General features: G+C 45.7%; 2 protein-coding genes across 4 annotated transcripts in view; one reads left to right on the plus strand and one right to left on the minus strand.

The window, feature by feature from the left end:
- Positions 1 to 1,151: 1,151 nt before the first annotated feature.
- LOC149358162 (winged helix repair factor 1-like) lies at positions 1,152 to 13,414 on the plus strand. 2 transcript variants are annotated; one of them, XR_016291931.1, is made up of 6 exons: positions 1,152 to 1,558; positions 1,726 to 1,919; positions 6,197 to 6,326; positions 8,630 to 8,726; positions 11,760 to 12,597; positions 12,647 to 13,414. XR_016291931.1 is itself a non-coding variant. In XM_089585081.1 (5 exons), the coding sequence occupies exons 1-5, from the start codon at positions 1,465 to 1,467 to the stop codon at positions 12,058 to 12,060; spliced, it is 816 nt and encodes a 271-aa protein (XP_089441207.1). In that variant the 5' UTR covers positions 1,152 to 1,464; the 3' UTR covers positions 12,061 to 13,414. The 2 variants fall into 2 exon arrangements, 1 of the variants encoding a protein (XP_089441207.1); XM_089585081.1 differs by having other exon boundaries at positions 11,760 to 13,414.
- The window catches only part of LOC149358163 (uncharacterized), a 29,016-nt gene continuing 15,804 nt past the window's right edge, over positions 12,954 to 26,165 (minus strand). For both annotated transcript variants that reach the window (XM_089585080.1, XM_089585079.1), the window contains exons 7-9: positions 24,868 to 25,064; positions 17,278 to 17,342; positions 12,954 to 13,147 (exon numbers count right to left, since the gene is read on the minus strand). In XM_089585080.1, coding sequence (XP_089441206.1) covers positions 17,310 to 17,342; positions 24,868 to 25,064 — 230 coding nt within the window. In that variant the 3' untranslated portion in view covers positions 12,954 to 13,147; positions 17,278 to 17,309. The remainder of the gene's footprint in view (positions 13,148 to 17,277; positions 17,343 to 24,867; positions 25,065 to 26,165) is intronic.

A 26,165-nucleotide genomic window follows, 5' to 3' on the forward strand; every position in this document is an offset into this window, starting at 1 on the left:
ACGGTACTTACTTATTTGAGCCGTGCATGATAAAAAAGCGTAATCGTCTGCGTCGAGATCGACGAGCCGAAGCCCAAAACACCGAGTTTTTGCTGAATGGCGGCAGTAGCGCCATCTGTCTTCTGCAGTGGAAAGCGTCACAAGCCGCCAAGGCGAGCGTTGCAAGGAGCGCGGGGTTAAGCGCTTCGGCCAACTGAGCGGAAAAAATGCCAGAAACAACTATTTTAACGCGACTGTGCCATTAAAAGAATATTGTTTTACGTCTTCTTTTTTTCGTCCAATGACTATCCAATTCAGCTTGTATCGTCTGCTTTCGTGGGTCTCCTAAAGCGTCGGAGGACGACGTCGCGATGTCCTGAGCTGTGTTTTTCTTGTTTAATTTCGATGTGGAAGACAGATGGCGCTACTGCCGCCATTCAGCAAAAACTCAGTGTTTTGGGCTTCGGCTCGTCGATCTCGACGCAGACGATTACGCTTTTTTATCATGCACGGCTCAACTAAGTAAGTACCGTTGTAAAACTTGCTACGATACAAAAGTTACCATAATACGCAAGCTATGTGTGCAGTTTCACCGCAAACGAGCCAGCGGTTGAGGTAAGAAAAATTTTGAAAGTCTTTACGATAAAAACGCACAATACGGTACATGCATACATACGCGTGATATGCATCAAAACATGCATGAAAAAAAAGTGTCGTATGTTGGGCCATTATTGTGGTTTAAATGGCTGTGTAGAATCTTTGATGCTTCGAACGCTCTCAAAACGTAAACCCGTAAATCTCTTTCCCTATCATTGTTTCGCTTTGTCTTGATATGGTATTGGTATTATGGAGTTTTGATATAGATGACAGTAAACTTTTACTTTTAGGCAGCATATGAGTTGCCCCGGCATGACGCTGCTAACTCTGGCTTCTTAATTCGTGCTGGTTAGTGCGTCCTTTTATCGAGGACTAAGGAATGTTTGCAACGCTAACGTACTGTAACGTACTCAGGGCGTTGGAATGACAGAAAAGAAAAAAAACGCGACCTCCGGATAGCTGATTATGTACAATCAATGCTAATGCGAGACCTAAAAATAAAATTTTCCAACCACTGCAATCGTTGTACGCTCGGCTAAGACCGTCGTCTGCACACACTGCCATACGAAATACGAAATTCGCATAGCCTCCATTATTTTTTTTTCGTCTCAGATCTGCCGGTATACCTGCGTTCTGCGTTGCCGATGTCGAACGTTGTTCAAAATTGCTACGGTATTTTCGGAAATCGTGATTCGTATGTCAAAGTGAAAGCCTGACATCAAATTTAGAGTAAGTTTGATCGAGGCTAATTCTTTTTTTTTTATTTTCCTCCTTGGTTGGAAATCGAATCTGTCCAGCCATCGCGACGGTAGCTCATACTACACGCCGCAACACAAAGGACGACTGGCCCGTTGGCCTTCGCGCCGTGAAGAACGCCGAGCGTGCCCGATGAGCCACAAACGCCTCATGCGGGCCAGGAAGCGGCTGTGCTGCCCGGCCGAGCCGTTTTCTACTCCACCTTCGAAAGTCTCAAGCTGCCAAGGTAGGCATCACCACTACGGCGCACTTGGCTGCTTGCGTCGCGCGGGTGGGCTTTAGATGGCCGCTGTTGCTAACGCGTCCGTTCTGCGTTCTTCTCTGTGTTCAAACGCCGCCGTCCTCGTCGCTCCTTCCTCGCGGCGAGATGCTGAGCGCGTGAAATTGTTACAGATGCGGTTCTCAGACTGCACGGCGGCGACTTTTCACGGGGCCACTGCCGGATCGCCGGTGAAACCAAGTCCGCGCTGCAGATGCTGCGCTCCATATTCCCCTCGGACAAGTTCCAGGCCGGCTTCCCTGCGATCGCCATGAGGCACCAGCTCTACGCCATGGTCCCCAACCGAACGGAGGTCGACAAAGCGTTGGTAAGCGCAGCTGTGACGTGTTGCTCCTGTGTGTGACTCCTTAAGCCCGAGAACGCCTAAGCTCCTTGGCCTCTGTGTAGTTCGCAGTGCGCGTGTTGCATTCGTTAAGTGGGCTTTAGCGCTGATGTTAAGCTTTCAGGCCTCTGGTAATGCCGTGCGTTGGTGTGTAGCGTTTGCAGGTGATGCGTACAGATGGGCAAATAAGGGCTGGTCTGGTTGGTCGAGGGGCTTGACTGTATTCCATGTTATGGAAATTTTGCGCCGTTCTTCATATACACTTCATCTTTATTACACCACTGTGGTCTCTTGGGTTTCCCTGTGACATTTCGTCAAGCTGGCTGCATTGCTTCAGTTGTCAAAACTTGATGGTATTGGTACTGCTCAACGCTTAATTGCAGCATTGTATATGCATAGACAGCAGTTAAGCTGAATGTCTGAAAGATGGCAAGTCACTGTGCAGAGCCAGCACCACCTTACTGTGGGACCTACAAGATGGTACGTCATTTATTCCTGAGGTGCAAAGTTTAGAAGAAACTCTCCTCTCTCTGGTGGCCAGGCAGGGCCATAAGTGTTGTAAGTGGCACGTGCCGACATCGGCAGCTACGAAAGAATGGTAGTCACATTCACCAAATGTTCACCAGTGTACGTGAAGCAGCGAAAGTCATAAGCCGATGCAGCTAGAAATCGTCAGGTATCCAAAAGCTGACTGGCAGTCTGCCTTGAATGCATTAGGATTACCACCCGCACTTCGGCAAAATCTGCCCGTCTGGTGTTGTGTGGAGCTGCCGCCACCCTCCAGGCAGCCTCCACCCACATCCACCCGTGTCCTCCACCCTATGGAATCCTGCACTCACCATCTGCCAACCCACCACCAACCACCCACATCCACCCTCGAGAAGCCATTACCAAAAACAAGCCAATGCAGCACTGGAACAAAAAAGCGATGATGAAATGATGGTGATGATGGTTTGGTCACCTAGTGCATTTTTCCTTTCACTTGGTGCTTTCCTGTTGTATTATGTGTGCCACAAAGCACAGCCACCACATCCACATCCGTCAGCACCTCGCGTCGTAATACCTGATCACCTTTGCACACCTAAACTTGTGGGAGTTTCCCCTTCTATTTGTGCTCCATGGCTTAGGGTTAGTGCAAGACGTGTAAAAAATTCTCTTAGGCACATGCTGCTAGCTGACCCGCTCGCTTTTGTTTCTGCCAGTATTAAAGGTAAATTAAGACAATGAATTAAAGACATGTCACTATAAAATCTGAGGAGATCTATAATGTGGAGTATCTTATGATAGTACAGAGGGTGTTAAAATGAGAAATGATTTTAATGCCCCATTTCGAAAGTTACTTGGGAGTGGAGATAGGCTGATGGCTAACTGCAAAATGTTTAGCCGTAGTGCACCCATAAATTTTCATATAGCAGAAAGTAATTAACAACGCGAAATGTCATGCATTATCATTTGAACCGAGATTAGCATCACTAAGTCGCGTTAGATTATGAAAGTCAATTGTGTCAAGCCCCGAGTAATATCCCGATTCCATAGAACACATCACTCTGCAGTTATTAGTGTGAAAGTTGAGTTGTAAATAGTTATGAAGTTAAAACCACAAGAGTGAGCATTGGTCATTTGTATATACAGGATGAGAGTAAAAAAATTACTGACAATTTAGCATGGTTAGGCCAAATGCAAATTAAGTGCGCTTGCATTTTGGTTTTTTGTTTGAGGCTCGGTTTACAAGGGCAATAATGGAGTAATTACTCATTGACATCCACCCGAGCGCAGCCATACGGCTACAAAGGAAAGCTATACAGCTTTCTCAGAAACTTCGTAGTTAAAGAAAAATTCGTCCTGGTCCGAGGTTCGAACCCGGGACCACCGCTACACCAGGGCAGTCGCTCTACCAACCGAGCTAACCGGGACGGCAAGCTTATGTTAGGGCGAGAGCGAATTGATCAATAACTCGAAGTGGGAACAGCGTTGGTCAAATGTTTAGGGGAATCCCCCAAGGTGGAGTAAATTTGTAATAAGGGAGTAATTGCTCATTGGCATCCACCCAAGCGCAGCCATACGGCTACAAAGGAAAGCTATACAGCTTTCTCAGAAACTTCGTAGTTAAAGAAAAATTCGTCCTGGTCCGGGGTTCGAACCCGGGACCACCGCTACACCGGGGCAGTCGCTCTACCAACTGAGCTAACCGGGACGGCAAGCTTATGGTAGGGCGAGAGCGAATTGATCAATAACTCGAAGTGGGAACAGCGTTGGTCAAATGTTTAGGGGAATCCCCCAAGGTGGAGTAAATTTGTAATAAGGGAGTAATTACTCATTGGCATCCACCCAAGCGCAGCCATACGGCTACAAAGGAAAGCTATACAGCTTTCTCAGAAACTTCGTAGTTAAAGAAAAATTCGTCCTGGTCCGGGGTTCGAACCCGGGACCACCGCTACACCGGGGCAGTCGCTCTACCAACTGAGCTAACCGGGACGGCAAGCTTATGGTAGGGCGAGAGCGAATTGATCAATAACTCGAAGTGGGAACAGCGTTGGTCAAATGTTTAGGGGAATCCCCCTAAAGGGGAATTTTTCTTTAACTACGAAGTTTCTGAGAAAGCTGTATAGCTTTCCTCTGTAGCCGTATGGCTGCGCTTGGGTGGATGCCAATGAGTAATTACTCCCTTATTACAAATTTACTCCACCTTGGGGGATTCCCCTAAACATGTGACCATTTACAAGGGCAATGCCGTAGCGGTGTGTTCTGCATCCATTGGGTACAGATGGATGTTGATGAAGGCGACGACATCAAGGCCAAATGCGAGAGACTAGCAATTAAGCACGTGGGATGTTCAGCTGCAGCAGTGATGTAGTGGTCCAAAGCAGTGACCAGTGAATCTTATCTGTTAGCGCCGCTGGGGGTTTGAAACCCACTCGCGGCTATAGAGTGTTTCTTCATGAAGTATTTTGCATAGTTGCCCATTAGACACTTTTAGTTGCTGCATACGTAGCGACATTGCGTACGCAACGCTCACTACGTTCCGTACGCTGTAAAGGACACCCCCGTCACACTTATAGTTGGCCGTACCGCCGCAGAGCAGTCGCATAGCGCGTTGTGTTGTGTCGCCATCTAGTGACAAACACTGAAAGCGCTGTAGTGCTCGGCTGAACATTTTTCAGTTTCTGACAATATGAATAGTATATTACTGTTTTTAATGGAAGAAAAAATGTATAATGTTTAATGAAGTGCAAAAGTAGGCACATGACTAAAAAAATTATTCGACAGGTGCGGTTGCTATGACGATAAACATACACAACCTTAGTTAGGCTTAAAAGGTCAAAAATCGCCTCATTATCTGAAAAACAAGGGGCATTTGTCCCTAATATTTTGGCGTGTGGGTGAGAGTAGACAAAATAAAAGCTAACAGCACAGTTTAGAGCGAGCCATCACGTTGAAGAAAGCAGCAGCGAAGTGAAATCGGTCCGAAGCGGGCAAGATGGTCGCCGCCATGTTCTCTACGCAGCACGTAGCGTCCCGCGTTGCGTACGCTACGCTATGCTTTACAGCGGGTGGGCGTCCGCAACGCGCGGCTAGATACGTTGCGTTCTGCGCATGCGCATTTGTTACCCGCGGTGTCGTTGCGTGCGCAAGCTCACTGCGTACGTCCAACTATAAGTGTCTATTAAGACTGCTGGCGGGTTGCCCACCCACAACCCGGTAGGGTGGTCAGGTGGTCCACCTGCCCACCCTGGTTTCGTTGTCCTGGTGTCATGGGCCTAGTGTCATGGGCAGGTCCCCTCTTTCGTTGCCTCTCTTGCAGCGAAACCAATCCACATTGCATTTGCGTGTACTGTGCTGAGCTGCTTACCTTGGAGGCATGAGAGCAGCTGTAATCGAGCAAAACCGTATTTGTAACGGAGCAGCGGTTTCTTCTGGTGGCTGTGTTGTCATGTTTTGCTCGCACGTAGAACGTCGTAGATGTACAGGGGTGTTCAAAAGTTCCCAGGCCACATATTCCACTTCTCACCGGTATATCCTGGCACTTGAGATTCCGATAAAGCTATCAAGGTTCTCAGATGGTAGAACGATCCTTCGTCTATTCTCTGCAGACATTTTGAGCTTCGAGGGTATCTCAGCTGCCCGACTATGCTGGTCAAAAGCAAACCCTGTGGCCTTGGAACTTTTGACTGACCCTGTACTCTGCACCTTTCCTATACAACCCAGCCATTGAAATACGGTGCATGTATGTGACTCACGACGCCTCTCTTATGTCGCTGCAGACGGAGATGACGGAGCGTGGTGAGGTACGGGTCTTTCAACTGGGACCCCACGAAACAGATGCTGCAGTGCTGTTCACTGAAGACTACAGCATATACGTGCACCAGAGGAGTGGACACAGCTCAGCAGTAGGCAAGTGCCCTTACTTTCATCACTGTGTGCGACAGCTGTCACTACTCAAATCGGTCTAAGGGGGGATGAGGGTCTTGAAAACTTGTTTTTTATTTTTCGACATAACTTGTTGAAACTTAGCACGCAGGTGTATCATAGAATGCTGATTTCAAATATCTCACCTGGAAAAAAATTTATCGCAAAATAACATTCAAATTAGGCAATTTCTTACGGGCCTTTATAGTAATTTATCAGTTAAAGAATGATTTTTTAAGAATAAGCAGACATTTGCAAAGGCCCAAAGCACATGCTAAAGCTGTCTTTTTTCCTTTCAACATGATATATGAGCAATTAGGCCAAGTGTGGGCTAATTACCGCCACGTCATTTTTTCTTTCCAACTTTGTTGTTTATTTATGATCAACAAAATTAGTTTGTAGACATTCTGTTAGCTTTAGGATGTGCTTTGGGCCTTTGTAAATGTCTGCTTATTCTTTAAAAATGTTTATTTAACTGATAAATTACTAAAAAAGCCCGTAAGAAATGACCTAATTAGGATATTTTATTTTGCCATATATTTCCTTGCAGCTGAGATATTTGAAATCTAAATGCATATTCGAAATCAGAATTCAATGATACACCCAGGTGCTAAGTTTCAGAAAGATATGTTAACAAATAACAAAAAAGTTTTCAAGACCCTCATCCCCCCTTAAATGTGCATCACTGTGGTGATCTTGGGAGCTGCATGTACCAGAGCATCTGGGTCACTACTGGCTCAAGATGATTGCATGCTCATTCCATGCTTTGGTGTGCAATGCGTCATGAATTCTTTCTTCTTTGATTGTACTGTGTGCAGATTGCAGATCCGTGAAGTTTTACTGGTTTATGGATAAAAGGCACAGCCGTTATGTGCTCAGCCTGGCGGCTTTATTTTCCCATTTCAGATTGATGATGTGTATGTATTTCTGTGCAAATAATGCTTAGTTAAAGGAGGACATGGGTCTTAGAACATTTTTTTTTATTTACGGACCAAATGCAATGAAACTGCACAGACTTGTTCAGTTTTTTCTGCTGATTTCAAATATGCAATTTCTTTATTTCTAGACCAATTAGTTCCTGAGATATTAATGTATATCATGGCATTGTCTGCTCCAACAATAGAAAAAGAAGTGGGCCACCAGAAATTTAATTTTAATATGTGGGTAGATACTACATTGTGTGAGGAATGCAACGCTGGAAGCAGTTTTCAGTTTTTTGTCCGTGTGGACAAATAGGCTTTATAGTTTAGTTTTCAAGTGAGTTATCCAGACATACAGTGCCAGAAAACATGACACACATGAAACTAACTATTAAGCCCATTTGTCCACACGGACAAAAAACTGAAAACTGCTTCCAGCGTTGCATTCCTCACACATTGCAGTATCTACTCACATATTAAAATTAAATTTCTGGTGGCCCATTTTTTTTTTTATTGTTTGAGCAGACAATGACATGATATATATTAATATCTCAGGAACTAACTGGTCTAGAAATAAACAAATTGCATATTTGAAATCAGCAGAAAAAACTGAATAAGTCTGTGCAGTTTCATTGCATTTGGTCGATAAATAAAAAAAATGTTTTAAGACCCATGTCCCCCCTTAAAGGAGGATAGGTGTAAAATTTTTGGGTTGAATGTTTTCTTTGCAATTATGTGCAAAGCAGTAGTAGACGTGGTCACCTTGTGGTAAACAAATTGAATTTCTTGAAATTGGTTTTTGAGGAAAGGAAATGACGCAGTAATTGTCTCACATTCCGGTGGAGACCCGAACTGCATCGTTAAGGGAAGGGAGGAGTGAAAGAAGAGAAAAAGAGGTGCTGTAATGGAGGGCTCGAGAATAATTTCGACCACCTGGGGAACTTTTAACATGCACTGAGATCGCACAGCACATGGGTGCCTTTATGTTTCGCCTCCATTTGAAACGCGGCTGCCGTGGCCAGGTTTGAACACGGGAACACTGGCTCGGTAGACGAATGCCTTATACACTGAGCCTCCACGGCGGGTGATTGAATTTCTTCTCTTGTGCTGTTTTGGTTTCAACAACCGGACGATGGTTATGATGTCAGAGTTCAGTATAAATCACGCAAGATGTGAAAAAGCGTTAATATAATCACTGATTTTTAATTTGCTGTCATTCTGTCTTACGAGTCATTTACAGCACAGTGAAATAAAAAGACCAAGCTTTTTTTCTTCATGTGACTTGTTCAAACCAAAAAGTAACGGATCAAAGTACACTGAATTCAATTTTCAAAATTCGGTTTTAATGAAAATGTTTCTTGTCAACAGAAAAGCTCCTGGAGCGGGTCGTCATGCGCTGTTGGAATGCCAGCTACAGCCACTCTTCCTTGGCTATCGAGCACGGCCTGAGCGACTCCGACATCAGGTGAGTGTATAGTTACTGCACATAACTGACTAGACTACTATAAACAGGAATAAACTTCACCGAGAAGAATCCCACTGCACAGCACTCATTTGCATCTCGTTTGAGAGGAGTTGGAGACATTTCTGGTAGCTGGAATGCTTTCCCATGTAGTCCTCTGTAAATGGCAGTTTAGAGAGAACTCCGTGAATGAAGTTTCATTTTTGTGTAATTTAACCCTGTGACACATCACGTTTTTAATAAGGGAGTAATTACTCATTGGCATCCACCCAAGCGCAGCCATACGGCTACAAAGGAAAGCTATGCAGCTTTCTCAGAAACTTCGTAGTTAATGAAAGATTCGTCCTGGTCCGGGGTTCGAACCCAGGACCACCGCTTCACCGGAGCAGTCGCTCTACCATTTGAGCTAACCAGGACGGCAAGCTTATGGTAGGGCGAGAGCGAATTGATCAATAACTCGAAGTGGGAACAGTGTTGGTCAAATGTTTAGGGGAATCCCCCAAGGTGGAGTAGATGTAGCCGTGTAGACGGCTACAAAGGAAAGCTGTATAGCTTTCCTTTGTAGCCGTATGGCTGCGCTCGGGTGGATGCCAATGAGTAATTACTCCCTTATTACAAATCTACTCCACCTTGGGGGATTCCCCTAAACATTTGACCAACACTGTTCCCACTTCGAGTTATTGATCAATTCGCTCTCGCCCTACCATAAGCTTGCCGTCCCGGTGAAGTGGTGGTCCCGGGTTCGAACCCCGGACCAGGACGAATTTTTCTTTAACTACGAAGTTTCTGAGAAAGCTGTATAGCTTTCCTTTGTAGCCATTTGGCTGCGCTCGGGTGGATGCCAATGAGTAATTACTCCCTTATTACAAATCTACTCCACCTTGGGGGATTCCCCTAAACATTTGACCGACATCACATTTTGTTTTTATCGAGGTAAAATATTTTTCCGTCTAATACATTTAGGTTTAGGAAGACTGTTAGTTTTTCAGGGCAAAATACTTGAGAATGAGTTTCTGTAGGGATGCAAACAATTTTGTAGTATCATAATTGATGAAAATAGCATCAAAATGCAGACTTATCATAAGCACCTGAAACAGCGGACGACATGCTTCTGCGCTCATTCTTTCGCAAAATATTTACTGCATTCATTATATAGCGTACAAAACTGGTTTATTTGCAATGTGAAGGATGCGATATTCACCTGAAATGAGGAAATTGCTGCAAATTCACTTTGTACGCAATTGTGTATATAGCGCGCCAAAGGATTAAGTGCAGATAGCAGCCAGGACATTGTGCAAGATGCTTTCTTCGGTTGACATTTGGCCTGAGAGCATAGCTTTAATTTCTAAGGTGAGTTTATACTCCGACGTAACAAGTCTACATCATCGCGACATTATGTTGGCTCAAGAGAAACCCTCTATGCTCCAACCACACCTGGCCACCAATGCGTTTGGTAATACCTGGTGCACTTCCAACGGCCATGAGAACTTTGACACGTGCCATGCCGGGAATTCTTTGCATACTTCACCAGTCGCAGGTGCTACAGAGCGTTGATGGCGTGTTTGAGGCAGCTTGACTGGTACTTGACTGGTACTTGACTGGTACACAACCAGTATTTGTTGAATGCAGAGGATATCAATAAATGCACCTTAAGGGGCCAGACGGCCTTAAAAGCTTTTCATCAACGAAGCGACAATTATATAAATTCTTGGGGGACGCGTATTTTCTGTGGACAAATTCGAAATAGGTCATTTAATTTCGTATAAAATGAGTCCTTGTGCGCTTGTGCAGTGTGCTGTGTGAAGTTTTTGTTGCGAGCTGTGAAGAAATTGCCCTGCAGGGAACTTGTTAAAATGCAAGACGCAGGTTCTTCCTACTAAACTACCAGCCTGCCTATCGTAGAACTTGAATTATAGGGTTTTGAAGTTGCCACTTCAGGATCAGGAAGAAAGGCGCTGCTTAGGAGTTCAGATATTCTCTCACCGTGCTGTTTCTGCATCGAAATGGGTGTTGTGAAGTTTTTGTTGCGAGCTTTAAAGAAATTGCTGCTAAAATGCATGCCATATGTTTTTTCCTAATATATTACCGGCCTGCCTATCATAGAACTTGAGTTTTAGTCTTGAAGTTGCCACTTCAGGGTCGGGAAGAAAGGCATCATTTAGGAGTTCAGATGCTCTCTCATTATGCTGCTTCTGTATCGAAATGAGTGTTATACCCCTGTCACACGGACACTTTTGATGCTCATTGAACTCGATCTGCATCGAGATTTTCGAGCACGCTCGAAACATCCGGTGCTACACGGGCATTTTCAATGCTCCTTGAGAAGTTTCCCTCATGTGTGTTAGGTGGCGCCAAATGTTTCTCCAACAGCCATAACAAGGTGATGTCTGGCAACACTGTGCAGTTGGGGGCAGTGGCAGCCAAATCCGTAGCCAGACGTGCGATGGAACCAGAGGGTCCGGAACGCCTCCGCGATTTCTGCGTAGACTACGGCGTTTCTCTTCTGGTGCCGCAAATTATCTAGGCGGCCTAGCCAGCAGTCGATGAGAGCGGCTGTCTCGCGCTCGCTCCACAGTGTGCGCGTCGACGAGCTGGAGGACGCCATCTTTGTTGTTTACACTGACGGCGAAGCTTGGAGTGTGGTGCCGAGATTACATATAAATATGTTTGCATATAAGCAGGCATAGTGCCTGAAAATGTTCTGTCTTGCATTTTAATCAATTACAACAACAACAGTTGTAGTTTTTTTTTTGTTAACTAGTGTTTATATTTATAGCTTCGTGAGAGCGAGAGTGCTTTCGATTGTGCTTGGAACCTCAAGCACTCTTGAGGGGCCGGCATCGAGTCAAGCAGGATCGAGCTCGATTGCGCTTGAAAGTGGCCGTGTGACAACCGTCGATCTGCATTGAGTTCGATGAGCATTGACTCAATGAGGATCGAAAGTGCCCGTGTGACAGGGGTATTAGACACAGCTTGTGGCATGGGAAGTGTAACTGAGTGAAAATTGACCCCATTCTTCGTTTTACCCGTGCGCAGCGAGCTGGAACACCTGGGGCTGCTGGTGCCTCAGGGAATGTACGGTGACGGCCGCCACTGGTGGCTCGGTGTTCCCGGTGCACTGTGCTTCCTGAGGACGCTTGTGCGCGGACGCGTGGCTCTCCTGCAAGTGCTGCGAAGGTCCAAGCACCAGGAGCTCTCGAGGGCCGAGCTCGAGAGTCTGCGGCTACCCCGGGGAACCAAGCTGGGCATCGGCTACTTTGTGTACGACGCAGTCGGAGCGAACCTTGTGGCATGCGTCAAGACAACGGCCGGAGACGTGCTCAGGCTGAGGGAGTGAAGTGAGAGACAGAGACCAGTGTGCGTGTGTATGTGTGTACAGAGCGCAGAATCGTCCGGAAGCCTGCGGGATGAGCTGTCCATGCGTGCGAGTGTGCGTCGCACGCGCTGATGGGTTTATGTGCAAACAGTAAGCGCACTATCTCGCAGCAAAAGCTAGGTACGCGAGTTCTACCCACAGTGTGTGTGCATGGAAGCTTACTCTTTTGGGCATTAATCTACTCAGACCAATATTTTGCTCGCAGGCGAAACCCTGCTAGGGTGTCGGCTGCGAGAAAGAACCGTTGCATACACAGACACCTAACCAGCTTTATAAAAGCCTCGTGGTGAAAGCTGCGAAATGATTTTTTTTCCGAACGTGGCACAGACACCTAGCCTCGTGGTGAAAGCTGTAAAGAGATTTTTGCAAATGTGGCTCTCAGTCAGTACAGAGCTTGATATGCCGGAGGAAAAGTCTAGTGCTTGACAGCCCAACTACTTACGGGTCCAGCTGGCATAGTCGGGAAGTTTCGAGGAAGCCTACAAGTGGGTCCAACAGGTGGTCTTTGTCAAGTCGGAGCTCATTGTTTCACATCAACTAGCTGCAGTTGTGCAAGCTCCCACTACAACCACTGTTGCAAGGTTGCTTTTGCTTCCAGTGTCAGCATTTGCTTGATCTGTGTTGAGCCAACTACGTACTCTTCTGTGGTAGTTGAGAAGTTAAGTCTCGCTTCCACACGTGTAATTTGCTTGTTTCGTTGTTATTTGTGCCACTGTGTGAATGTGGGCACTTTTGCAGTCAACAAATGAATGAGCTGTGTAATTATTTAAGAGGAATAGAAAAATGAACTTGTGCTGTGTCTGCTGAGCTGTGCTTCTTCGCCAGTGTCGACCCAGAGCAAAAAAAAGAAATGGTTCAAGGAAACAACTTTGCAACACCGCTCATGTTGCGTTTAGTTCAAAAACATCACAGTCGGTTTCTTTGCAGAGGCAGCGAAAGCAAGCCTGGACTAACTGCTTAGACGAGTGCTTGGTCTGTCAATTTACTGCCACTGGAGGAGATTTAGGACTCGTCCTGTTTTGGGCACGTCCCAGCTGTGTCTGCATTTCTGTGGATAAAGGGAAACAAAAAAAAAAAAAATCTCGACTCCCCTCACACAAGGCCAACAACTGTCCCCACAAACTGCACAATACAAATCAAAAACTTGCGACAACTGCCCCACACTGCGTTAAAAGCTTTGGACATTGGTACGCAACAGCACGAAAATGAGAGATTCGGCTCAGTGACACAAGAGGTGGTTTCATATATGCAGGCGCCATCTGTTGTGAAAATCTGTGACCGCTGCGCCTGTGATTAAAGTGTATATTTGACTGAATCTATTTGTTTGGTTTATTGGTTTATTAGCGTTTAACGTCCCAAAGCGACTCAGGCTATGAGGGACGCCGTAGTGAAGGGCCCCGGAAATTTCGACCACCTGGGGTTCTTTAACGTGCACTAACATCGCACAGCTCACGGGCCTCTAGAATTTCGCCTCCATTGAAATTTGGCCGCCGTGGCCGGGAAGAATATTTGTGAAACTGCTCTGTTAATTTCTCTCCACTTGACTGACTGCAATAATACAATTATTACAAAAATTCAGGGGCACTTTGACTGTCTAAAGTGCGTAGAGGCGAAAGCGTTTTCCGCACCACTTTGGCTGCTTCTGTGGCACTGGTGGCGTCACATGTAATTGAGTACTAATTACTAAGTGATGAGGAATCACTAATTAATGGTTAATTACTGATTAATGTCTTGAAATTTGGCCGCCGTGGCCGGGAAGAATATTTGTGAAACTGCTCTGTTAATTTCTCTCCACTTGACTGACTGCAATAATACAATTATTACAAAAATTCAGGGGCACTTTGACTGTCTAAAGTGCGTAGAGGCGAAAGCGTTTTCCGCACCACTTTGGCTGCTTCTGTGGCACTGGTGGCGTCACATGTAATTGAGTACTAATTACTAAGTGATGAATCACTAATTAATGGTTAATTACTGATTAATGTCTTGAAATTTGGCCGCCGTGGCCGGGAAGAATATTTGTGAAACTGCTCTGTTAATTTCTCTCCACTTGACTGACTGCAATAATACAATTATTACAAAAATTCAGGGGCACTTTGACTGTCTAAAGTGCGTAGAGGCGAAAGCGTTTTCCGCACCACTTTGGCTGCTTCTGTGGCACTGGTGGCGTCACATGTAATTGAGTACTAATTACTAAGTGATGATGAATCACTAATTAATGGTTAATTACTGATTAATGTCTGAATCCTAATTAACTGCTAATTAATGACGCTTAAGCTTTGCCTTTAGGAGTGGAACGCGACAGCGTGTTGTAGCGCTGGAACGCCACCACCTGTTCGGCCCAATGCCTTGCCACAATGCTTTTTGATCTCGGTGGACACCTGAACCGCACCATAGAGGAAGGGAGGAAGTGGGAGTGAAAGAAGAAAGACAAAGATGTGAAGAAAATGAAAATTGTATTTGAGGAAAGGAAATTAGTCAAAATTCAGGGGGGGGGGGGGGGGTGCACTTTTTTGACCTAAAGTGCGGTCACTGATGTGTGGTTCGCCTCTAAGAGTGGCACATTGCAACGCTGCCAGGGAGTCCATAGAACGCCATCGCCCATTCAGTTCTACCTGCTCATCGGAAAATTGGTTTTTGAGGAAAGGAAATCTGTCTCTCATATCTCGGTGGACACCTAAACCTCGCTGGAAGAGAAGGGAGGAGGATGGCAGTGAGCGAAGACACCATATTCACTAGACGCGCCTTTGTTCATTCCAAACCATCGAGCTGGCATGGCGGAGTGGATAGCATGCTCGTCTCGCACTCCGAAGACCAGGGTTCGATTCCCGAGCTCGACCAATTTCCTACTCTGTTTTATTTATTTATATGGCCTGACTAGGAAAGTTAGGCTAATCGGGTAATTAAGCAATTAACTAAGCTCAGTCCCACTTTCTTGGAGCATCACTATATGGTCCCTTCAATTGGTTGCATGGTTACTAGCCAAAGTACAATTGGCCCCGTTTGAAATTGGCGCACTGTGACGTCACGACCGTTTCGACCAACTGAAAAGCGTGACATTCTCTGTCGACAACTGCTGCTTACAACGATGAGACATTAAAGGCTTTCGCCTTAATAAAATTATTACAATAATACAGCATTTTTAAGCGTGAACCAGCCAATGGCAGTGGTCATTTCGTGATGGGCTCAATACCTTTTGCAACAAATGGATTCATTCTGACTTCGTGCGCCATTGTCTCCTATCGTAATGGCCACATATGCTCCTCAAATCTGGTGGCGAGACCCTGTGTTAGTACTGACATGCCTCCACCATTTTGCTCACCACAAATAGCACATAGAGGATTCATGCTTTCCACAGAAGGATGTGGAACCTTGGGGCATCCGAGACTAAACTGCATGACCCACAGCATCTAGGCAAAGCTTTTGCAGTCCATCTTGGGCACTGCAGTGAAGGTAAAAATATGGGAACAGCCTTGCAGTCAACTTAAAGGGACACTGAGGAGAAATTGAAGCTGGCTTGTATCGACAGAACACCAGCTCCTGATTACAAAAACGCCACTCATACTGACAACAAAGCTCTTGCAATCTAGAAAAGAGCAAGAACCAAGATACAGGTATCTCCGCCACAGGCCAAACTCACACAAGTACAAGCGTGATGACGTCATAGGACAAAGCAGTGTTGCTAGAACCAATGGTTCTAGAAACGCTAGAACACGAGAAGCCACGAATCACTGAGGCGCAGCCAATGCATGCGCAAATCTCCTTGACGTCGCCAGATGGCGCCACGTATCCGGCAGCTGCGCGCGCGCCTGCAGCATCGGGACCAATCAGTGCCTGCTCCCCGGCAGTAGGCGGGTTCCCGGTATTCTGCTAGCGGTAACAAGGTACACGTTATGCTAAAGGTGTCTATTTGCTAGAACTACGTTGACGACTTCGAGAACGGGATCCATCGTAACGCTGGCAAAACGCCGGTGCAAACGTAAACGAAGCGACGGTAGCGACGGCCGCAATAGCCGATAGATGCCTTCAACGTGCGGCCGGTGGTAGCTTTGTTTTCGGCTGCTGCCAGGCCGCACTGCTGGCCGCCAGAAATCACGGAGTCTGCGTTACGTCATGTGCACGTCATGTTTCACGTCACTTAGTCCTGTGTCGTCATAGGAGAATTCCAAGTTTGAATCAGAGCGGCGGGAAAAACTTTTTCAACTTCGAATCCAAATTTCTTAGAAATAAATGCATCTTTCGCTGCCGGCCAAGTGGCAACAAAGCCATGAAATGCCGAACTATCGGATTTTGCTGTAAAAAAAATATTGATAGAGCTCTCCTCACTGTCCCTTTAACGAAGCTGCGCACCGCTTTCTCAAAGCCAGTTACTGCGCTCCAGAACATTTCTCGTGACCACCATCTGAGCAAAGAGAACTGGAGGTACATTTGCACGTGCAAACAAATCACTTCACTTGTGAAGTTAAAAATACACAATGTTATAGTATTTCACTGGCTCAGCAATGGGTTTAGCTATTAGTACTATGAATGGGTACAGCGCATTTCACATATGCAGAAGAAAAAAAATCTCACTCAACAGGTACGCGAAGTGTTCAAGAAAGCGGGTTGCAATTTGAAACACTTGAATTTTATGTCCTCGGAACAGGTTCTTTTTAGAGCATTATCTTATTTTCTAATTTTTTTTCCTTATACTGTTTTTTAAATCTTGACAGCCATTGCGCAAAGCACGTTCAGCAGTTCTCTCAGCAGCGGTGTTTTCTTGCCACAACAAAGTGGCCACACATGCCAAATACTAGGAAAATGAGAATGGACCGGCATATTTATTTATTTATTCGTAACACCTTACAGAGCCCTGAAGGGCACTGAGTATGGGGGACAAAGAACGACAAATGTACAAGAGAAACTAATTAATACAACATGAGATACAATGGAATAAGTAAAAAGAAACTACTGTACACGGCAAAACTTAAAAGGCAAAAATATACATAGATGCAAGGTAGTACTTATTAGTACCATGGATGCAGGACATATGACAAGTACTAATCACATTAGAAGCATCAGTCGCTGTAAAAGCTGTAAGACGCACAGACAACAAAAACAAAACTCGATAGCAATGAAGAAACAAAACTCTGAAGGCTACAAACTGAAAAGCTACAAACTTAGTGCTATTAGAGCACTTGCCTTCAATGTGCAGACTTCCTGGCGTACACTGGCTAATCCAACTCCTCTGGGCCGGATGGTGGATGCTGGAATGAAAGGCACAATACGGCTACTGTACAGCATGCGTGTTCAACTCTTTGTGCACGATGGTGGCAGTAGCCTAAGCCGGGGTGACTTAAAGGTGCACTGAAGAGGAATCTGAACTTGTCTTTTTGCCGCGGGAACTCGATCTACACGTTCTTAGCATTCTTAGAAACTGCGACTTATTGCCCTGTATGGCCGATTTCCCAAATTAAATCGAATTAACGGCCGGCTCCCGCCTTTTTTTTTAATTCTGCCTCGTACGGTGGGCGGAGTCTACCAACGCGTGGAGTGCCTTTCACCCAGTCCCGTGGCGGCTTGCCGCTCTGCCATCGGCGGAGTAATACGTAGTAATCCATAGTAGCAAATAGTCCATGTGTATTTTTATTTCTGCGGGCTTATTTTGTGGCTATATTATCTGCAAATGAAACTATTTATTCACGGAAACCTAAAAAACAAAAAGCGAAAGCAAAGCCTCCACGGAGCTGGCTGAAAGGCACTCCATACGTTGGTCGACACCGCCCACCTTATGGGGAGAATAAAATAAAGGCGGGAGCCGGACATTAATCCGATTTAATTAGGGAAATCGGCCACACAGGGCAATAAGTCGGAGGTTTCTAAGAATGCTCAGAACGTGTAGATCGAGTTCCCGCGGCAAAAAGATGAGTTCAGATTCCTCTTCAGTGCAGCTTTAACGAAAGATGATGAGGCATGCATCAAATCACGTTTCTGACAACTGACACAAGAAAAGGTGAAGCATAGGTGCCGTGTCGCTTCGTGCAAATGCAGTTCAGTTCAACACGAAATGCAATGCCTTGTCTGCATGCAATTAATGATTACTCCCCAAATAAAAGTGAAAAATATGCACTTTTTGCGTAGCTTCGAACATATGAATTGGCTTCATAACAGCAGCGGTACTCCTTCACATTCAATAAGAAAAAATAACTTTGTCCTTGAGCATCAGTTTGATGTTCTCTATGGCACCACCAGAGTGTACACATTCACCATTTACATCTAGATCTTATTGGCAGCTCCACGCTACTAACATCATGCTGTGAATGCAGAGAACATCGTGTTCTAGCAATAGCATTCCAAATGCAATCATAGCAGGAAGATAGGGCAGCGGCCAATTATTATGGGTGGGTGCATATAATGTGGGGTATGAATTGGACCACTGCAAGCGGACGTTTCGTTCACAAATGCCGTTTTCAGCTGCAGAGGCACCATACCGCATAGAGACCAGAACAAGAAAAGAATGCATGTCCAGGCTAAAAGAAATTAGTGTTATGCAGCCGTGCTGTGATGCGTGGATGATATCCTCGACAACGCGCTACCCGAGAAATTCACATAAAACTATCGCTTATGGGGACGCCTTCGTCCCCTGCGTTCGCTTCCCCTCAACTCACTAGTTCCCTGTGGTTAGCTTCCCCGCAACGCACTCCCTTTAGTGGGGTTACTTTTAACTAACAGGGGAGGGCGCTCGCGTCGCAGCAACAGCAGCGCCACGGATGGCGTGTTTTGCCGCTCGCGCGCGGGGGAAGGCTCTCTCTCTTCTGCTCGGGACCGGGAAGCGTGTTGGACGTTCACGCGCAAAGCTCCGCTCTTCGCCGCGGGCGTCCTCGTGTGGAAACATGTTCCCCTCAGCTCGTCCCGTCCGGCCTCGGAGATATTCCCTCTGCCCTACCGTGGGCGAACATTCGCTCGTAACCGTGCTGGTGAGTCGGACATCCTCGATTCCTCAGTGTATTGTGTTGCTAGCTGGCGTTATTGTTGTTAGAGCAATAAATGCCTTGTTTGTGTCAGCCAGTGTGTCGTTCCTTTGTTCCCGTAGAGCAAGGCCCGCCGTGGTCGGCGTGCGCTCAGTAGCGTACGCGATCACGGGGTGGGGTCCGCGCAGTTTTGAACTGTGTAAGCCGCGGTTAAACGGGGAAAATGTATTTATCTCCCCAATTTCAAACCCCACACGCTGAAAAGGTGTGGTTGGAAACCCGAGTGTTGCCTCTGGTCCTGTAGATGGCAGAAGCAACTTCCACAGCCACTGTGCTTCGCATGGCACTGAAGTGACCAGTATTACCGGGAAGTATTACATATGCGAGCTGTATTTCACCACTGCTCTCAAGGACCATGCTCTCTTTCCTCAGTAATGCCTCTTCATTAACCCTTCCACTGCCAGGTTTTTTTAATCACTGTGCACACACCCTGCCGGGTTTTTTTTGCATGTTAGTTTCCTCGAAATTTTTTGCTAGTAACGCACTGAAATGCTCTGCAGGACATGTAGGCATGTTTATTCAGGATAATCTTATAGATATTAGTTGTAATGAATCAAATCTTCCAGCACCAATCAGGCCTGTCGGATTTTCTCCTCTTACGCGGATTTTTCGGTGGCAGGGGGACTTCATCGCTGTCATCACTCGACAAGGCACTTAGGTGGGCTCCTTCCTCGTTCTCATTATCATTGGACTCCGAATTCACAAGCAATTTTGAATTTCTTCGTCCGTCAAAGCGCGGACAAGTGTGGCACAGCCTCATGGCTGCTGTGCGCAGACCAAAACGAAGTGACTCGGATGTGGAAACATATGCGCTATCTGTTGTTTAAAATTTACCCTACAAGATCTATGAATTTACGGAGTCTCTCCATAGATGGCGCTACATGTTTGCATAGTTTTTTTTTTACACGAGTATTATCGGGAGCAACAGGGGGTGAGTTAAAAAGCCAAAACGAGTTAACTCGGGAGAGGCAGGGGGTGTGCATATGTGGTAGCCCGAGTTACCTCGGGAGTGGCAGATTAAGGGTTAATAACTCTAAAGAGCATCCAAGACTACCTGCCCACTCCTACACACTACACAAGCTTCAAGCCTCCGGGTCCTCGAGAAAAAGCTGCACAGCTAGTAGAAGTAGTGCGCAACTCTAGGAGCTACAACCCATGTACAGTTTTTGATGGTAGAGGACTGCGAGAGGTAGTTATTTGAGCACGCCGCGTATATGTGCCTTTCCAAATTGTTTCAACACAGCAACTACACTCAAGCTTTCTAGATGCTCATTCTTGCTTCTTTCGGAAGAGGTTCGACTGAAAGAAAAATTTAAAACAAACTGAAGCTGTGCTATCGGAAATAAAAAGTTTGCCTCACAAGCGACTTTAAAGCGACCCATGACTGAATTTTATAAACTTTTTTTTTCGCTGCAACAGAAAACTTGGTGACAAAGGTGCTTCATTTCTAAACAATTTTGTTACAAACCTGCTCTATGTATATCCTGACGTTGTAAACCTTAACTGGCAAGATACCCAAAGCTGTTGCGGCACAGTGATGCACGTTTTGTTGATGACAGGTTTATTGGACTGAAGTCACCGCTTCAACCAAGGAAAGTAAAACACTGTAATGTCATCTATCAACGAAAGCTCAAAGGAAGCGATTCAAAGGAAGCATTGCTTTTCATCAAAGTGTGCACAAAATAACAAAAAAAAAATCCTTGAAACAATGCATTCAGCAGCAAATAAGTGTAGTGTTTTACTGAGATGTGGTCACGAGGTGGGGCACACTGATAATGGCAAGGCTTCACTGCAAGATGTCAATTCAGCTTGTCTTATGCTATTTCATCAATGCTAAATGGGCTTGGGCAGGGCATATAATGCGAAGGCAAGATAACTGCTGGTCCTTAAGGGCAACAGAGTGGATTCCAAGAGAAGGCAAGCGTAGCAGGGGGCGGCAGAAAGTTAGGTGGGCGGACGAGATTAAGAAGTTTGCCCGGATACGGTGTATGCAACTGGCAAAGGACAGGGTTAATTGGAGACACATGGGAAAGGCCTTTGCCTTGCACTGGGCGTAGTCAGGCTGATGATGAAATGGTAGAATCTCGACGATACGATTCCGCTTGATAAAAATTTCGGGATGATATGAATTCGTAAAATGTCCTGGCCAGAGTGCATTGTGTAGAATGGGCAGAAATTCGGACAAACAAACCTCTCCGCCCCACTGCGGATGATACGAACACGCAAGCCGCGACAGCACCTCGACCAAGTATACTTGCTCCCCGTACGTTTCCATTTCAAGTCAGCGGTGGTGTGCGGCCTTAAGTAAACCGCTTGAGCTGAAAACAGATTTGCGTAAAATCTACACATGAATTGTTTTCGTTTGGATTGATTTGTGGGGTTTAACGTGCCAAAGCGACTCTGGCTATGAGGGACAACAGCGTGAAGATTTTGGATAATTCTGACAACGTGGGGTTCGCCTTCACCGAAATGCGATTGCCGCCACTGGGATCAAACCCATGTCCTTCAGGTCAGCAGCTGAGCGCCATATCCATGGAGCTGCCGTTGCGTTTTTTTTTCATTTGTTTTGGATTTATTCAAATTTTGGATGATACGAATGTTTTTGTTGACCCTGCAGATTCGTATGATCGACATTCTAGTTTAAAAATACTAATTTCTTCGATATTACAGTGCTTGACACTTACACTTTGAGGCAAGATCTCTTCATTTACACCATATCTCGTGACATGCTTTCCATGCCATGCAAACCGCCACCTGTTTTTTTGTAATGCTGTACGGCTCCATCACTGTGTTTGTTCTCCTTGCAGTTACATTTGGCTGAGAACCACATCAACGCAGTCAAAGTATTAGTGTTTCAAACAATATTCACAATCATGCAATGCATACTTCAGAGAGAACACAGCTGGGACACAGCTAACAGAAGAAAAAAGAAAAAATTCATATGCCAAACCGTAAACTATCCTTGGTAGTGGTGATTTTGTATCAACCTAGGACACATCAGGTTTAGGACATGCACATCTGACTTCACGTGCAGTGCTACATGGAAAAATTTACAAGTTTTTCGCTCTCCGAAGGTCGCTGCAAGTGAAGGTTTTCACATGGTACTATGCGCCTTAGTGGCTGTCTGCTACAGCTTTCAAGGAGGATCAATTTAATCTGATGCAAACATGCGCAAGCTCTGTAATGTTACATACGGCATGAAAAGATGGCAAAAGATGCATTCTTGTTGGTATGCGGCTAGCGTCACTGTATGGCTTGACATCCCATTGCTAACTGGCCTCTGTTAGTTTAAGGTCATGCCTCATCAAAATAGGCACTTTGGTTCCCTAGCAAAATTGTCCATAAAGCCGGTCATCCGTAACAATGAACTGTGATGGAAAAAACTTATTTAATACAAATACACTGTGAATAAGGTCTGCTCCTATGCACAGTGGTGTGCAGCGCACTGGAAATTGGACAAAATCTTCGGAGCTTGGTCACCATTGCGTATCTCAATGTAGCGTGCAGTTACAATGGTCCCTTGTGGTGCATGATGGCTTCACATGGCAAGCTGACCAGTATCCTCCTGTGACTGCTTGGGCCCCCATGATTCGGCAGTGTACAGAGGGCAAAACGCATGTCTAGAACACGCTCTGAGCGTGTTTCGGGCGTAACACGCGATAGCTAGCGATTAGATTTGGTTAAAAATGGTCTGGATGTAAACATGGGCTGTTAAACTAATAGAATTTCATCGTCATTTTTTGCGTTCTTGGTTGCAGCGGCTTTGAGAGCTCCAGAACGCACAGTTTGGTTGTTCTAGGCATGTGTTTTGCCCTCTGTACATATCTGTACCCAGATCGCAACTCTCCTTACACTATTTACACAGATATAATACGAGCTTTTTTCTTCAAGTCATCTGTTTCAGAACACATTTCGTATTGTATATTCAAAACCAAGGTATGAATATAACGTGAAGTCTTTTTTTTTTTTTTTTTTGCTGGTCTTCAGAATATAGCTACAGCAACCTTCACCACAGGACTCGTGAACTGCTAGCATAAGCCGTCTTTCCGAAGGAACTGGGCCCACACAGCACTCGTGGCCAAGATGCGGGACTGGGTAGCACGAACCGCGAAGCAGTGGCGGACGATGCTGTGTGGGCAGCTTCGAACACTAACGTCGGCATATCCGTTGCTTCCGGTTTTGTGTGCAGCCTCCATTTTTTTTGTGTGTGTTATAATTGTAATATCTTTTCCCCTGCAGTTTCGTAAGGTCTCAAAATACCCCCCCCCCCCCCCCCCCCCCCCCCCCTCGCATTATATTAGTGTAAATCCGGCATTCCTTCCAAAAATATCTACCACATGCAATACACAGCACACACACAGGAAAGCATCCGTTCATGCGTGAAATAAGCTGCCAAGTTCTGTAATATAGCTGAATAGCACTGATAATTCCCAAACACCCTCAGCAGAATGTAGAGTGTTGAATGCTATGTGCAATTAATTTACGGCTCCCGTGTTTAATCTATAAGAGAGAAGCCAACAGCCACAGAAACCAAGGGGCACAGGGGATTTTTTAATTTATTTATTTATTTTGTGGTGCTGATCAATTTAGAATATTACTGAATATGTTACCGCTTAAAGGTAATTGATTAGAAAAGCAGAAGAAAAAACAACCACATGCTGACGGTGGGATCTGAACCCCCGACCTCCGAATTACGCGTCCGGTGCTCTACCTCTGAGCTACGGCGACGGCTGTCAAATCTTCTGCTTTCGGGGGTATTTATGTTTACAAATAACCTAACGTTGAGAGTGTTCATCACTGCCACCCACGTTCGTAAGCGGCGGATGTGGAACGTTCTATGTTCACTTCCGGTGCCTCCCTGTTAATTGAACTTCACCTTTCCATATTCACTGGTTTATTTATTCTGGTAGCTGCAGCGCCCATATTACTTTGGTTTTGGTATGCTGTTTAGTTTAGGCCTTTTTTTTTCTTTTTGCCCACCCTCACAGGATGCCCTAAACATGGGACATTCAAGGGCAAACAAAACCACAGAGCAAGTAAGCTGCTCACAGAGCACATAGAGTTTCTTACTATTACCTAGAGGGCAAGCTGGCGGCGCTGCACTTCAGCCACCATGGACGCCCAAAGCATCATGGGGCGGTGAGCTACTTGTTGCGGCACAGTCGTAGTTTTTCGGGAACACGGAGTGGCACTACTGAGACGTTTCATTCCGAAAACGCTGTTCATGTGTGCGCAGACGACTTTCGCGCGAACGCAGTGTGCAAAAACCATAGTAGTGATAACATGACGACACACGACGCCAATAAAAGGTTTCACTTTTCCGAAATGCCATTAAAAAACTTCTTGAAGTACCTAAGCAACAACATTTTTTTTTAAAACATATTTACATTTAAAAATGCGCCTGTTAATTACGAAATATTAGTTTTTATAGTGTTCACTGCTTGGCCAATAGGAGAGCGAGTCGTCTCTTATTTTGGGCAAACTTTACACTTAAATGCTTTGCTGCTCGTTTGTTGCAATCATTAGACAAGATATTGAATGTTAGGACGTTTGTAGTTATCAAATAGCGCTTATTTTTGCATTATTTTTTGGCCAAAAGTTGCAGTTCCGCAACAAGTAGCTCACCGCCCCATGATGCTTTGAGCGCCCATGGTGGCTGAAGTGGTCACGAGGGGTCGCCATGCAAACTCCCATAGACGGGCTGCCAGCTTTCCCTCTAGGTAATAGTAAGAAACTCTGACAGAGCATGCACTCCACTCACATGGCCCCGGCCACGCACTTCATCGAGGCCGATGCAAACGAAGAGAGAGTCAGAGGCCGAGTCACTGCCCTCTGTCTGCTCAGTGATGGTGACGGCCTTGTCAGTCGAGTCCTCGGCCTCGTCATCCGTCAGCTCCGCAGAAGTGTCCGACGAAGACGTGGAGACCAAGTCGTCGGCGAAGTCTTCTACGATGGGCACTGTCAATGGAGCACAACAGTGTTAAAGGGGCTGCGAAACACTGCTTGGGGGATACCGGCTATACTTCAGGTGGATTCTTTATGTCACACAGATGCTGACTTAAAAAGAATTACAGGAATCGATGCACAAAAACGGGAGTTATTCAGTGAAGAAATTTGAAAATACAAGCAAACAAAACGCTGCCCTCAACTCGATTTTGGCGGGGCTTCCCACTCCTATTTCGCTCTCCCAATGACGGCACCTGGCGCAACCAATCAAAACAGCCAGCCAGAGCACGTCGCGGAAGTTTGTACTCCATGGCTGCCTGCTCTCTGTAACTCGTTCTTGCTGAGACTGGCAGCGTCGTTTCCATGCCAGAGCGCCCCTGGTGGTGTATTTTTACTTTACTTGCTTTGCAGGGCTTTTATCTAAGACGAACAAGTTGTTTTTGTTGATCTAGTATAAAACGCAGACAGGTGACAAAATGTGTCTCTATTTATTCACACAATTTGCAGTATATTTACTGTTTGTCCAATCATCAAGCTCGTGCCAGGTGATGTCATATCCGCTGCTAAAAACCCGCCACTGTGTGGCGACACCATCAGAGCCATGAAGTTGTTTTTGGGAGGACATTAAAATATTAAAAAACAGAGTATACGCGGTATTACCGACGCTAATAGCACCATTGTAACTTACTGTATGCGATCAACAGGCAAAATAGTCAACTAAGATTGTGTTTCTGGGCCCCTTTAAGGGCGGCAGCTCGCCTCTCAGAACCACTGCCACTGCACCGCCTAAGAGCTCCTGCGTCACTTCGCCAGCGACTAGAGCAAAGCATGACACTTGATAAACATTCAGCCGGGACAGTGTACAGCGCCCACTGTGCAGTGGTGTAGCCAGAAATTTTGTTCGGGGGGGGGGGGGGGCTCATGTTGCACTGCGGCCTCCTCATAGAATTTGCGGACGGATCAAACGCAAGAATAATAACTGCATTCCCATTGACAATGACGTTGTGTATTAAATAACGCTACGCACTGTCTAGACAAGTGAAATATGCATTTTTTCTAAATAAACGAATGTATATTCGTATGTCTTAAAAATCATGGCAGACTTAAGGGGGG

The sequence above is a fragment of the Amblyomma mixtum genome, chromosome 3, assembly GCF_055824585.1.
Source record: "Amblyomma mixtum isolate Tamu chromosome 3, ASM5582458v1, whole genome shotgun sequence".
In the NCBI taxonomy this organism is placed as follows: domain Eukaryota; kingdom Metazoa; phylum Arthropoda; class Arachnida; order Ixodida; family Ixodidae; genus Amblyomma; species Amblyomma mixtum.

Bases quoted from the DNA above. Each gene is read 5' to 3' on its own strand.
- LOC149358162 (XM_089585081.1), top strand. From the start codon at position 1,465: ATGAGCCACAAACGCCTCATGCGGGCCAGGAAGCGGCTGTGCTGCCCG. The intron at 1,559-1,725 runs GTAGGCATCACC...AAATTGTTACAG, and splicing joins GAAAGTCTCAAGCTGCCAAG to ATGCGGTTCTCAGACTGCAC. The intron at 1,920-6,196 runs GTAAGCGCAGCT...ATGTCGCTGCAG, and splicing joins CGGAGGTCGACAAAGCGTTG to ACGGAGATGACGGAGCGTGG.